This window comes from Lytechinus variegatus, chromosome 2 (assembly GCF_018143015.1).
Source record: "Lytechinus variegatus isolate NC3 chromosome 2, Lvar_3.0, whole genome shotgun sequence".
Classification (NCBI taxonomy): Eukaryota; Metazoa; Echinodermata; class Echinoidea; order Temnopleuroida; family Toxopneustidae; genus Lytechinus; species Lytechinus variegatus.
In genome coordinates, this window is record NC_054741.1 from 28,774,210 (window position 1) to 28,788,583 (window position 14,374).

A 14,374-nucleotide genomic window follows, 5' to 3' on the forward strand; every position below is an offset into this window, starting at 1 on the left:
CTTTTTCAGGATGGGCGCTCGTAAAAATAATGCGGCTTATTTTCGGAGTTTGTGAATGCAATTTTTGTTGAATTATCCGCATTACTCTTAGGCGGCTAATTGGAGGATGGGTTTATGAAAAGGGTATAAGTTTTGCAGGTTAGGTTGGAGGTCGCCAGAACAAACGTCATGGAACCACTCCAACCCCCCCCCCCTTCCCCAGCGAGTCCAGAACTCCGTTTTGATGACTTTGACAAAAAAATTATAAGCCTATTAAATTGGAAACCTAAAGCGTGTATGTGAATTTTCACACTATTTTATCTGTGTGACAAATTATTATAGGCCTATATGCTTGGTAAAGAAATTATTGGTAATACCAGTATGCCAATAAAAAGTACAAGAAATGGACACACCTGACTCCTACTAAAGATTTGGTTTATTTTAAAGGGATGCTCCAGGCGGAAAAATTTATATCTAAATAAATTGAGCAAAATTCACAGAGCAAAATGCTAAAAATTTCATCAAAATCTGATAATAAATATTAAAATGAAGTAATAGAATATTAAAGATTAGCAAATATTAAAGATTAGCAATATTTTGTGAAAACATTTATATGCACGTTATCATGAATATTCATTAGATGGGTTGATGTCAAATCCTCACTTCACTTTTTCTTAATTGTTTCATTTTTTCATACATGTGTGAATGATATGTCTCCCATGTAATGAAAGAAGTTGCAGCAATGAATATCTAATGCACTTAATCAGTTATTCCAATATTTATGGTTCATGAAGGGAAAAAATAAATAAACCTAATTTCATATGATAAAATAGATCAAGTGGGGATATGACATCAGTTTGCTCATTGAATATTCATGAAAACATGCCTAGAAATGTTTCATCAGAATAATACAAATCTTTCAAAAGCCATAACTTTGTTATTCCTTGTCCTATTTTGATCAAATTTTCAGTGTTTTGTTTCTCTGTTTTTTCTTAATTTGATCAAATCATATTTTCAGCCTAGAGTATCCCTTTAACTTATGATTTCAATCAATATTATTCAGTGTGTAGTCCCTTATGCAACATAATATTTTGTACTTCCTATCACTAAAAAATACTGGTATTCCTTCAAATATGAAATACAGGTGGTACTAAAAACAGTTACACTTCGTAATTCTGAAGGTTCGTAATTCCGAAACTCTTAAACTGCCTATACCTCGATGTTCATTAATCTGAAAACGTAAAAGGGTTCGTTAATCCGAACATCTGTGGCGTTAGTCTAAAGGTTTGATATTTCAAAGGTTCGTTAGTCTGAAAACGAAATAAGGTTCGTTGTTCCGAAGGTTGGTTAATCCGAAAACGAAATAAGGTTCGTTAATCATTACGTTTTCGGACTAACGAATCTAACGAACATGGTTCACCTCAATGTGAGGTGGACATGAAAATATTGCATCTCTGGTGAGGAATGAGGATCTACTTTAATTATAGTCTGGGCGCATCATGGTCTAGTGGTTCTGACTCTCGTCTTTCAAACAGAGGGTCATAGGTTTGAATCCTAGCCATGTCATGTTTTCCTTCAGCCATACTGTGCTGCACTAGACCCAGATGAGGTGAATGCATACCCGGTATGAAATGAAAAACTGGTAGCTCGAGCTAAAGCCGAAGTAATAATAGCGGTGCTTTGTATCCAAGGCAAAAAATAAATCCAGGTGGTGGTGGTGGTGGCGGCGGTAGCAGCAGCAATCATCGTCATCATCGTCGTCTTTGGATAATGCTGTCTGATGTGGCTATAGTATATGGCTTTGATTTTGTTTTGAGATATAGTTTAGATTTGGTTGAAGGGAAATATTATAAACATTTCAACCAAAATATTTTCTTTAGAAGCCTATCATGTCAGTTTTTAGCATTTGAGATTACAAAAAGATTTTGTTTTAAAATACAACACAGCATTTCATTATAGCATTGGGTTTCATTATGAGATGTGCCCTTTCTGAAATGTTCTCAGACATTGGGCCGAGCTAGAATGTTGTATTCTAGAGTACTGTAGCCACAAACTGTATGTTTAATACGTCCATTGAAGTGTTTACTATAAACAAAGGTATCATTTTTTTCTCTGAAATGCAAACTTTAGGTACAGAAGATTGTATTCCCTTTTTTAATCCATTTTAGAAGGACCCTAGAATTAATATTAATTGATCACAACTCTACCCAACACAAGGGGGGGGGGGGTGGTTGCTGAGGTTAATTGTCCCACATAGGAAAAGTAGCACATTGCACTCTTGTCAGCAATAGACTAATATCCTTAAAACACAAGTACCTCTACCTATAGGCCTATATAATTTACAGCACTGAATTTGATACAATCTTTGATTTATCAATTTCAACCAATCTAGGCTTATGTCATACATTCATGAGCATCCGTGCAGAGGATCATATCTTTAGAGAGAGAGAGAGAGAAAGGAGACATCTCTTGTTGCCCCCCCCCAAAAAAAAAAAAGATATTCCTCTGCACTGACCACATGCATACATTAGGGCAGGGACATTAGGGCTTTAGATTTTACTTTATGTGGGAAAACATATGAAGTTTTGTACACTCTTTAATGCGGATAAACAATTTTATATTTGTCATGGTAAAGGCCTAATTAGACCCACTTCATTAAGAATTTCCTGCTTTTAATACTTTTTTCAAAGAAAGCAGCATGTAGTTAGAAAGGAAAAATATATGTACATGTAAATTCATAGTTTCTAAAATTCCATAAAATGTCATAATAACATTAGAGGGGAAAACTGAAGAGCTTTCAGGGCTCAGAGGCAGATGCATAGATTGGTTTCCATTTTGATAGAATAATAATGCTAAAGATGAATTTTTCATAATTCATGAGTTATTACATGGATGATGGAAGATATATTAATTTCTCCCAAGCATCACATAGTGCATTAAATTGGATGGTTGGGCTACACATTTCAAACTGAAGGCAAACAAAAAATAATTAGCTGACATTTAGGGTGTGTACGCAACTAAATAAACATGAAAGCTTTGAGTTGGCCTATATTACTTATTTATGCTACCTTGGCCTACACAAAAGGATTGGTATAAATATAAACGTTGGTCTACATAACCTGGAAGATAAGACAAGACAGGAGTGCGAAACAAGACAAATTATTGAAAACTTCACAAATATGAACAATCTTTAAAGCCTGTGTATAGCTTTGGTAAAGGGTCAATAATGTGATCGATAATCGAATATCATCTAATATGACAGTCTTACTGAAGCGTAGAGACCATTAGATATTTTTCCAACTGCACTTCTCTGAGAAAATTTCAAATATTCAAATCTTGGATATATAGCTCCCTCTTTCGGCGATGCTTGTTTTAAATTAAAAAAATGGGCATTCAAGCACTTATCTTATAAATTTAGTGATTAGATATCCAAAAGTTACAGACAAAGAACATATCTTGAAAGTTTCAGCCCATTCCATGATTTGGAATAGGATTTAATTGAAAGACAAAAACACACAGATATTTTAATTTGATCGGGTGACCCGATCAAGTTAAATTTCCATGTAAAATCGCAAAATTTATCCTGTAAAACACATTTTCATTTCATATCCTCCACATCATAACTGTTATAGGGCATATCCATTCATATTAGCTAGCAATGAATTGGAATAGTGATAGGTGCATTTTGGTGGATTTACCAAAACTATACACAAGCTTTAAAGATATTAGATGATTGTTGTCATGGGAAGGGTTGATAGGGGACCCAAATTGTAAAAAGGGAGAACAATTTATAATATTTTGGGCATCATGTCACCATGTTTGGAAAAGGATTGTACATTTTTCTATTCTGAACATTGTCATTTCACTGATCATTCCTACAGGTCTAGGAATGATTTGAAGAAGCACAGCTATATCTGGATTCCCATATGTCTGGATTCCCTTTTATCTTGATTCCCTTTAAATCCCATACTTGGCTGAATAAAACAGGGAGAAAAAAAAGGGAGAAGGAAAAAAAAAAACTTGATGCCTTGGCCCTGTCTAGCATGATAACCTCTTCATGCAGCGCTTTTCCAGATATCCGCATTCCATGTTGAGCACACATGGCCTCTTGCCAGTAGGGGGGCACAAGGAGGATTTATTATTCACTGAGGCCAAGGCATAAAGGAGGTTACAGCATGCCCTAAAGCTAAATAAGCAAATTCACCACACTGCATTCTACACAGTACTGGTACTTGGTAGTGTACGTGTGATGTGATGTGAATTCGGTATGGTGTATGCACATTCTGTATGATGTACGTGCAAAGTGGTGTTTTTCCTAATGGCTGTTGTACCTGTGTTGTTGCAATGTTATTTGCAATCATGAAGGCATTTGTTATTCAGTAGAAGTAGAAATTAAGTCTGTGATCTTTAGAAAATGCAATATTACTCTTCAGATAAATAGGCCTATTTAATAAATGTAGGCTATGTAAAGATAAGGAATTTGTACGCATGTATAAATAGGCGTATAATTTCATATATTTCCTATATGGGCACCTATGTTCTTTGCATCATATCCAAGGTATAAGCTCACCCTCATTCACTTTCAAACCTAAAAATAGAAATTTATGGCCCCATTTCACAATATATAATATCGATTATCCGATATCCCTTTCAAAATGTAAAGCGAGGATGTAGATCTGGTAAAGACTGAATTATGAACGAATATAATCTTGAGAGAGCTAATTATTGAGATCTGTTTTTCACGAGAGTTTTGAAAATATTATGATATAGGCCCAATGGTTTAATACTTTTCAAAAACCAAGGTATAAGCGTTTCCAATTCCACAAATCAAACTCATTAATTTACAATACATTTTCCGTAAATTTACTTGTTGTAAACAACTGAAATTTGCCTGTTCTGTATGCACGCTGCATGCTTTTGAAGAAGATGTGTGCGCTGAACACTTATCTAATTAGAGTAATCGAATATTTTTTGCTGTAGGCCTAAACAAAGATCTTATCCTGAAATTTTCTTCCCATACCATACTTGTACGTAAGTGAAAAGTGGGTCTTCGCAACAGAGAGATCAGACAAAAGTATTTATAGGGAACCCATTTTTAAAAATTTGATTACATTTTTCATACATCTGATTTACGGTGTAGTCCCAACATGCTTTTATGATGAATTTAAAAAAATTATCTTGAAAGTGAATGTTTTTATTTTCCCAAACTAAATACAAATTTGTGTTAATAGTCCCCTTGTATTCTTATCATGACTGACCTTGGTAGGAATATGGAAAGTTTCCGCTTTACATTTTAGGGTCTGATCAGGCTTTTGTTACAATTTTAGTTCCAAACTTAGTTGCGTTCGTCATTATGTTCATACTCAACTTTTTAATGAAGTTCGGGTCCTTAATTTTTATATTTCATTGCTTATGTGTATTGGGAAATGACAATCATTTTACATAAAATTGATCTTGAACTGTTTGGATTCTGTAATTGTCAATATGAAACTGAAAGTTAATTGCTATTTTTTTTCAAAAGTGCACAAAAAATAGTCTATTTACTCTACATTCACATATGGATAGGCCTATGACTACATGTATATCTGTAAACTTAGTTCGTCTGAATTTCCTTGTTTTCGTAGTAAAAGTGAAATATTTTCATGCAGTAAGCCTCCACGTATTTTACAATGGACCTACATGGAGTACAACTATCTTATTATTACATGGATATGATCATTGTAGTTATGAAATGTAACATATGGTAAATTTGTGTGAACATATTTGAAGAGCAATTATTCTTCCCATCTGAATTCTTGATATGTCTAATATTTTCCCCAGACAAAATACAATAAAATCAAGAGATTTCCAATTTAATAGTTGTCATCAGCAACAAAACACTATTTTTTCAAAGTCTGATCATAAAGCATCTTCCCTCTTTTTACAGAACAATACATTCCCAACAGCATTTAACTGAAAGCATACCCTATCTCATTTAGATTTTGATGACAATTGATCTCATCTGCAAAGTCCGAAGTCCCCCTGGGTCTTTTATCTGAGCGAACAAAAGATTGTGGTTTGTCAACAACAAAAGCTTTTTCTGTCTCATTCTCCCCATCTTTTCTCTCTGTATCTCTTCCCTCCCTCTCCATATCTTTCAAACAAACACACCCCCACACTGTACACACAGGATTCCAAATTCAGACACACTCTTTTCTACTGTATGTCATGATAATAGAGCTACTCCCCAGGAGTTGCATGGGTGATGGATTTTCCCCCATTCTCTTCTTCTTTCTTTTATTCTTTCTATCCCTTCTCTGTCAATCGGGTCAATGCAAAGCATTGACTGTGTGTAGCGAAGCAAGGTAGCCTGGTACAGGGAGTATTCTGAATACACAGGCATTAGAACGGTCACATGTTGTGAGGATTATTATTAGCAAGTCAGGAAAAAAGAGCGAGGCCCTCAAGCTTGATTGAACGAACGAACGAACGATAGAAAGAAGAAGGAAGGACTATGCAATATGAGCACACTGCCATGACTCAGTACTCTTGCATGGAGTGTGTGTGTGTTCTGTGTGTGAGTGTGTGATGCATGCTCTCAGGCTAACTAGCTCTGTATGCATTGAGTGCATTGGTAGCAACCGTCCCTGGCTCTCCTTGCATTTCATTTCAAATGTGGTGTGATGTGCAGATCAGGATCTGGGGGAGTAAATATTTCATTGCAGCCCAAACCAGAATGTTTTCCAAAGGTAAGAATTATAATCACAGTAATAGATTATCGTTGTTGTGCCACACACATGATGAAATTCGCCTTTCATTATTTGAGCTTTGAATTTAATTGTAAATTTTTGTATTTTTTCCGTGCCATGCTGCTCAGTGGCATGTGTGGGTGGAAATAATGTTTATTTATCTGATGTTGAATTATGATTTGTTTACATGTGTTTGTTTGTTTGTTATTATTCAGATTGAATTAATTCACTTCTTATAAATTTTAATTCTAGTATTTTTTTTTCTAAATGATTTATCTCTTTAAATAATTCAAAATGTGTAATTTACCAACCATGCCAACTGGAAACAATGTTACATATTTATTACATAATGTTTTTAGTTTAAATTTAAGCATTTTTCAAAATTATGTGAATATAATGTGAATTTTATTGACAGATCTCTTTCCTATGTTTGGAACATTTGCCCTGATCACTGGTACTGTAACATACATGTAGTTCATGGCGTTAAATGTTTTAATCATTCGTAAAATGCGTTCCAATTTCTTGTTTTTTGTATGCATTTTAATGCTGGAACTATTGATATTATTTTTCTGTATATTACAAAAAATACTTGACTCGTATCTGCATGCCTTATGTCCAGTGAATTTAAATTTGAAGCAACATATTTTATTATTATTCATTCAAGATGCCCAGTTTGATGAACACAATGGATTCATTTCTTATTCAAAATTAATGAATAAAGAAATGTTTCCTTACATACATGTACATGAATTAACTAACATGAATTATTGAGGATCTTGGGAAATGGATAAAGATTACCAGGAGAATTATCCATAGAGGTGCCGTGGCCGAGTGGTCTAAGGCGCCTGGCTATACGTGAAAAGTCCGGGGTTCGAGCCCCGGCCGCGGCACTTATGCCCATGAGCAAAGCATTTAATCTACAATACTCTTTTATCTTGTTTTCAAATAAATGGAAATGCTATATGCATTATTGGTTACTAGGTGTGTACTTGTTTGTTAAAAAAAAATATATATAAAGTGATGGCAGATTTCATATTTCATAGTACTGTAGGCCTACATCTAAATGAAGCTTTTATCAAGGTTTTATATGTAACGAGTGTTGTTGTATTTCATATGCACACTATTCTATTACACTTTTTAGGATACTTTAGAATTATCCTAATTATCATGTACATGCCTAAGTTTTTTTTTCTATTGATTAATGTGCTTGCTCATTTTTTAAATTGTTGTATTGACTGAAATTACTAAGATTTATTCTATCGGTCAAGTCTTTCCTGATCTTGTCTGCAGAGCAATGAATATAAATAGCATACATGCAGATATGCTTACATTTTATCATTATTTTCATATCGAGACCATTTGAAACTGCAATTTGTGGGCTGAAATAGGATATGTGCAAACTGTAGTTTCAGCTTCCATGTTTTGTTTTCGTTTGATAGATTAGAAAACACCAGCTTTAATCTTTGTCATAGATAAGGGTTAAAGCAAAAATCTCAATGTTTGATAGGCCTATACGCAGTAAAATTTATGAAGTTAATATAGATATATTCTAAGAACAGGTAAAATATTTTTATAACATTTGAAATTCTGCAGCCTTACAACAAATTCATCTGCAAATAAATATTTGAAATTAAAGAATAACAAATTTGTTCCCTATTCCAGTTTTTAGGGGTGGGGGCATGTGGGATAGGATTTAATGTTCCTAGTTATTTCCCAGACTTTACAGGGTATCATGATTTTTTTTTTACTTTTATAATTGATTCTACTTCGTTGCACATTATTTTTCGTATGATTGATCATATCTAAATCATTTTAGGACAACATTGTATGATCCATGTGCAGTAGTTAAAATATTTTTGTAATAAATCAAAAGTTGTGCAAACTTATAAACAATATTTAATATTTAAGAAAAGAATGATTCCATCTTTGCGATGTGATGAGAGGTTGGTGTATGATTAAGCCAATTCTCGATGATTGAATCAGGAAGTCTAGTTTCAAAATACTCCAAGCTCACATACACATGCTGTACAGGGAATGATTCATCTTGGAGCCACAGGAAAGAACCATTTTGCACTACTTCCACCGACAGATAAAAAAGAAAAGAAGAAAATTGTTAATCTGATTTTGTTTTCTTCATTCTGTCAAGGTATTGCAGGAGAGAAGGAAAACGGTACTCTCCTTTCTAATTTTTGTGTGATATTTTTTCTTGGAGCTGGAGAAAGAGAGATAGGGGAGGGGGGGGGGGTGGACAGAATTTATGTAAAAAAACAAGAAAAAAAGTAATAATAATCAAATGCTATTCGTTCTGTCTTTTCACAAAATTACTAAATACATAATCTATCATAGATAATAGTTCATCTATTATCTATGATCTATTATCTAGTGAAATTGAGAACCATTTTTATTGAATAAGTTGTATTATTTGTTTATCATAATTAATGATTATACCCTACATGTATTATCACCATGTTGCTGTTATTTTTTTAGTTACTATCGTAGCTGTACTTAGTATCATTACTTTTGTTATATATTTTTGTTATTACATTAGCACTGAAACTGAAGTCTGTGAAATCAACTGAAATAAATTATTTTTTGGAAGTGGATTTCAGTCCAAGAAAATTTGATTTATTAATATAATGTCATCATGTGCACATTATGTTTTAAATATTTTTCAGTGCTAGATACATATAAATTCATTATCATCGCTCTCATCTTGAGTCATCATTAGGGTATAGACCATATTGTGATCATCCATAGTGTTATTGTGAAATCTTCCACGTCATTCCATCCACCACAAGTACTCTCATTAATTCTTCCCCATAGTTCAATTTCTATAGGGGCATACAATTCTTTTATGTCCCTACAGGAGATGAAGTTTGAATAGCAGTTACATAACCTATCTATGTCCTATTCTATTGATTGCCTTTGTCTACATGTGATATTATGGCAGTATAATAGAAGAGGATACAAGTCACATGATGCACTGTATTCATACTACTATGTAACTACAGTTAGGGGCTTAACATGGGAATTAAATTTACCCCCCCCCCCCGTAGTACCAACCAAAAGCATGTTAAATATATGACATACCAGTATGTAAAATGATGAACAGTTTTGGGAAACTACGAGCAGAATGAGGCAATTCTGATAGAAATTTAATGTTACATGCATGTGTATTTTGGCGAAGTTGTTTGTAAATCAATACCAATTTGCAACTCTATGAAATATCACACCTCGTCCTTTTTTTTAATTATCAGTGTGCATGATACTCAATATTTTGACATGATGTACTGTTCCATGCATCTGTCTGTTTTTAGGAATAACTTCTCTTTTTAATTACAAAACTCATAATATGGTTTACCAAAAAAGTACATACATGGATGCAGTTATGTTGTGAAATTTAGCTCTTGTGTTTAATGTTACATATGAACAGTAGTAATATGAAAAGTGACTACTTTTACAAGTATGCTACATATGCTTGTGTTTTGTTGTATCTATAGGGTTTGTTTCAGATTAAAAAAAAAGACCTACATAAGGGAATGATAATTTCAGTGTAAAGTAAGTCAACATCACACAAGTAATTTCTGAATCACTTGGGAGATAATCCATAATCTCTTGGACTTGGTTAATGTGTCTGACCGAGAATAATTGTCAAAATCACCAAATTATCTGCCAGGAATTTGGTTGACTTTGTAAAATCTTATCGGTCAGACACATATTTAAATCAAGAGAATGGTCATTTTGATCTATCTTTTTTTTAGTATTATTATGTTAGTTTTTTTTATATTGGAAATAATCATTGATAGGCAGTGAGGATTTTATTTTTTATTTCGAAGGATTATTCATTTGAATTGTGTACAGAAAATCACAAAGGTCTATTATTCAAGCAAAGCAGTTTTTCTCAAGAAATGATAAAATTTACTCTGTCTATGCTTTGTCCACTGCCAACTCTTTCACTCACCACATGGTCTGCCTTAAAGATAAATTCCAGTATTGGTAACGATCTCAAAATGACTTTTTACAGAATCGAATGTAATGACCACCCAAGTGTCTGTTTGTATGAATAAAAAATATGTGCCAAAGGATTCTGGAAGAAACTGTGTAATTGCTGAGAAATAAGCAAAATAAGCGCAGATTCGGTCACTTCCGTCGGGTCTTTATTCCAGCAATAATAATACGCTGTCCCACGTGTGCCTATTTGTGTTGGTGATCTTCAGTGTGAACATTTTTCAGCGTAGATTTCAAGATTTCACAAAGATGAGTTGATGTAACTTTACCAGATCTAGATCCTCGATGATATACTGACAATTAAGCCTGGTTTTACAGACTTTCTCATGAAATCAGTGTTTACTGCAACTACTGGTATTTCTCTTTAATTGTAGTCTAATGCCATTCTGTCCAACATTTCATCTAAGATGGTCCAATAACCATTTGGTCCAATCATCGCTTCATCACCAGTCTACGACACTTTTATCTTATTACCATTTGGTGTAATTAATGTTCATTTAATTTTCATTCATTTTGTACTATTAAAACTTAGTCTAATTAGACCAAATGGCATGGACCTAATGGCTATTGGACCAACTGGTAATTAGATGAAATGGTTAGTGGACGAAATGGCAATTAGACCGTGGCCTTATTAAACGAACTTATGGTTGACCAAATGATAGTAGACGAGTTGGTGATGTTAGGAATTGGCATTGAAACAAAGGAAAATAAACCGCTTATTGTAAAATCCATGTACAGTACATTTATGTGCATGGGGATCTGATTAATTGTGTATGCTCATAAGAAAAGCTGATTATCTACATGGTTGTTTAGAATGTGTTGGTCTATGGTCCTCCTAATCATTGCCTGATTAGGAGAGAGGGGATGTGTGGGAGGGAAAAACAAATAAAGGACCACAGCAGAGCAACAAAATTCTGGAGCTCTGTTTGTTTTTTTCTTCCATCACTCTATCAATGTTCATGTCTGTTCATTGATTTTGGCATTTGTTCTTATTCCCACCAGTGGGGGTATAGGCTTACGCAATACAAAAAGTCTTAAATCTGCAACAGGATCCCATTAAACGCTTCGTGAATCCATCTCAAGTTGTCTGCATGATGGTGATACATGTACATATTGTGTTTGATAGTTCTGAAATAATCCACACTATGTATATATATATATATATTTATTTACCAAGTACTCATGTTATTTTGTTAGTAAATTTGTTTTATCATCCACTCTAGCATTGATATTATTTTTGCCTCTGTAATATATTGTCATCGCTTAAGGATCAAACATTGTAAATACATGAATGTGCAAAATAAGAAAGAAATATCTTTAGAAAGTAAGCTGTAAGCCCATTGTAACATGCATGTATTGTACTCACAACACGTTACATTTCTAATGGAAAAGCTGGCTGCAGGAAATAGGCCCTATATTTTGAAGGAAGATAAAGCAATAAATTAATGCAAAATACATGGCTGGACAGTGCCGGTTTGAACAACATGTTTTTGTAGGTTATCATTTTGCTCTGCATAGGATTGATAGTTGTTTTTCTCTTCAAAAGACAAAAATCTATAGGCCTACATGACCACATATAGGCCTTTATTCTATATGAATTAATCATACGATACATTTACTTGTCGCTTCTACTACAAGGTCCTGTATTTATTAAATACAGGCCATTTTTCAGCAATGTTTGCCCAAGCTCCTTGGTTTGCCTCTTCTCCATTGGTTGTGTATTAGAATATGGAGGTGTGCAAAGTTCAGTGGACCAAGAAAGCTGACTATAATTTTGATCAAGCTATAATCAGTTTAGGGATATCCTCATATTTTACATGACCATAAAGTCCTACCAATTAACCCCAATGATATTTGATTAGTGTCCATTCTATTGGGATAGTTGATAACTGATATGTTGAGACCGTCCCTTGCAGAAGGTCACTCACAGGTCAACCCCATTGAGCATGGTGCATACATTGTACATGTATATTCACTTATAGGCCTCCAGCTATTGCAGGTGTATCTGATTTATAGCTGGGACAATTTTGAACCAAAACAACTGAACAACTGTATATATTAGCCTGACCCCCAACAACTCATGAATTCTGACAGTTTTCTCAAATTACTAGTACTCACCTACACATTGGCATAATAAACCACGTTTTGGCTCTTTGCCAAGTCCCGTGGTGTGATGTCACTGTTTATTATTGCCGTTATTTACCATTTTCCTGCTGTTAACCATACCTGTAGGTCATAAAACCTTCAAAATTCTGATGTTACATGTGGCCTACCACCTTTTTTTCCCCAATAAATAAAAACTGCTTCATAAAATTTATTTGCACTATCATTACAATAAGAAAGCATGATTGCAATTACATGTATTCTAAAATGGAAAAGTGGAGGGCAGATGTACATAGCAATTGACTACATTGGTGGAATTGTTGATTCTATAATCTGACATGTTTCTTAAAAGAATAACTATTTTCTTTTATTTGCTGAGACGGTATTGATGAAGGACTACAATGTGTTTACTTTAACATGTAATATCTGCAATATCCGATTGATGAAATATTTTTTAAATTCATGCACTAGGATTTTTTTGTAGCAATGCAAGTGTGATAAGAAATATTTGGCTATGAGAGGAGACAGGAGAGACTGAAAAAAAGAGAAAAAGTGAATTCCTGGGAGTGGGAACATGATCAGAATTGAATATGTAGGCCTATTCTGTTTATAAAAAATTATGATATTCCTCTGTATTGAATTCTCTGAATTATTGGATAATGAATACTGCAATACAAGTGCATATACATGTAGGCCTACATGTACGTGCGTGTATACACTACATATTAGAGATTTCACTAATTATCTTTGTTAATTTACTTTTAACTCAATTATAAACTTGGGGACTTCTGGGTCCCCATGTTTTGTTTTTTTTTATTCTCAGGATGAACAACAGACATTATCATGCACCCTTTCAATAATGTTCTATTCATTTTCACCTCTAATTTTCAGTGATCTTCAAATGAACCAGTGACAAGAACTGCCATCAAACTCGTTGGATTACACTTATCTTCATCTTTAATACTTGGATACCAATCTGGAATTAAATCTTGTTTAACGACTGAGGAGCCATTGCCTTCCTGAACCATTCGGGTGATTCTGTGGGAGCGCGATAGCTAGAGGGCTGGCAGCTCGCTAGCTAACCAGCTAGCTATCACCGGGTAGGGAGGCTCTTCAGCCGTTGTCTTGACACCACGGTTCGTTCCGGCTTCAAACTGACTCGCTACCACACTGTGGATTTAAATGCAGTGTCGGGATTGGAAGACAGCATGGCGGAGAAAGCGTCTCCTCATAAAAAGGTAAGATAATGTTTCCACTTATCATTGTTAAATATTCACGTTCTCATTCAGCTATCATTGTTCATATTTAAATTAGTTTAAATAAAATTTACAGATATATTGCACTTATTTTTTAACTTAAATTGTTTATTTTTATCTTTTAAACTATGATTTACAGATTTACTTGTACTCACTGAGGCGTTCTTTTGATATCTTTTTAAAGAAATTTATTTTATTGTTTTATAATGTAGGCCTATTTATTTGAAGGGCTATCCTTAGGATAAAGTCAATATTCATTAATGAAAATGGTGCATCCACAAAAACTGGAAAAAAAAGAAA

At 33.9% G+C, this 14,374-nt stretch overlaps 1 protein-coding gene across 3 annotated transcripts in view; it reads left to right on the forward strand.

Moving 5' to 3' along the window:
* The window catches only part of LOC121407764 (ankyrin repeat domain-containing protein 12-like), a 46,562-nt gene that overhangs the window by 11,642 nt on the left and 20,546 nt on the right, over positions 1–14,374 (forward strand). The window contains exons 1-2 of one of the 3 annotated variants that reach the window (XM_041598959.1): positions 6,459–6,707; positions 13,710–14,056. In XM_041598959.1, coding sequence (XP_041454893.1) covers positions 14,027–14,056 — 30 coding nt within the window. In that variant the 5' untranslated portion in view covers positions 6,459–6,707; positions 13,710–14,026. Of the gene's footprint in view, positions 1–6,458; positions 6,708–13,709; positions 14,057–14,374 lie in introns of those variants that run through there. The other 2 variants (XM_041598961.1, XM_041598960.1) reach the window with 2 other exon arrangements.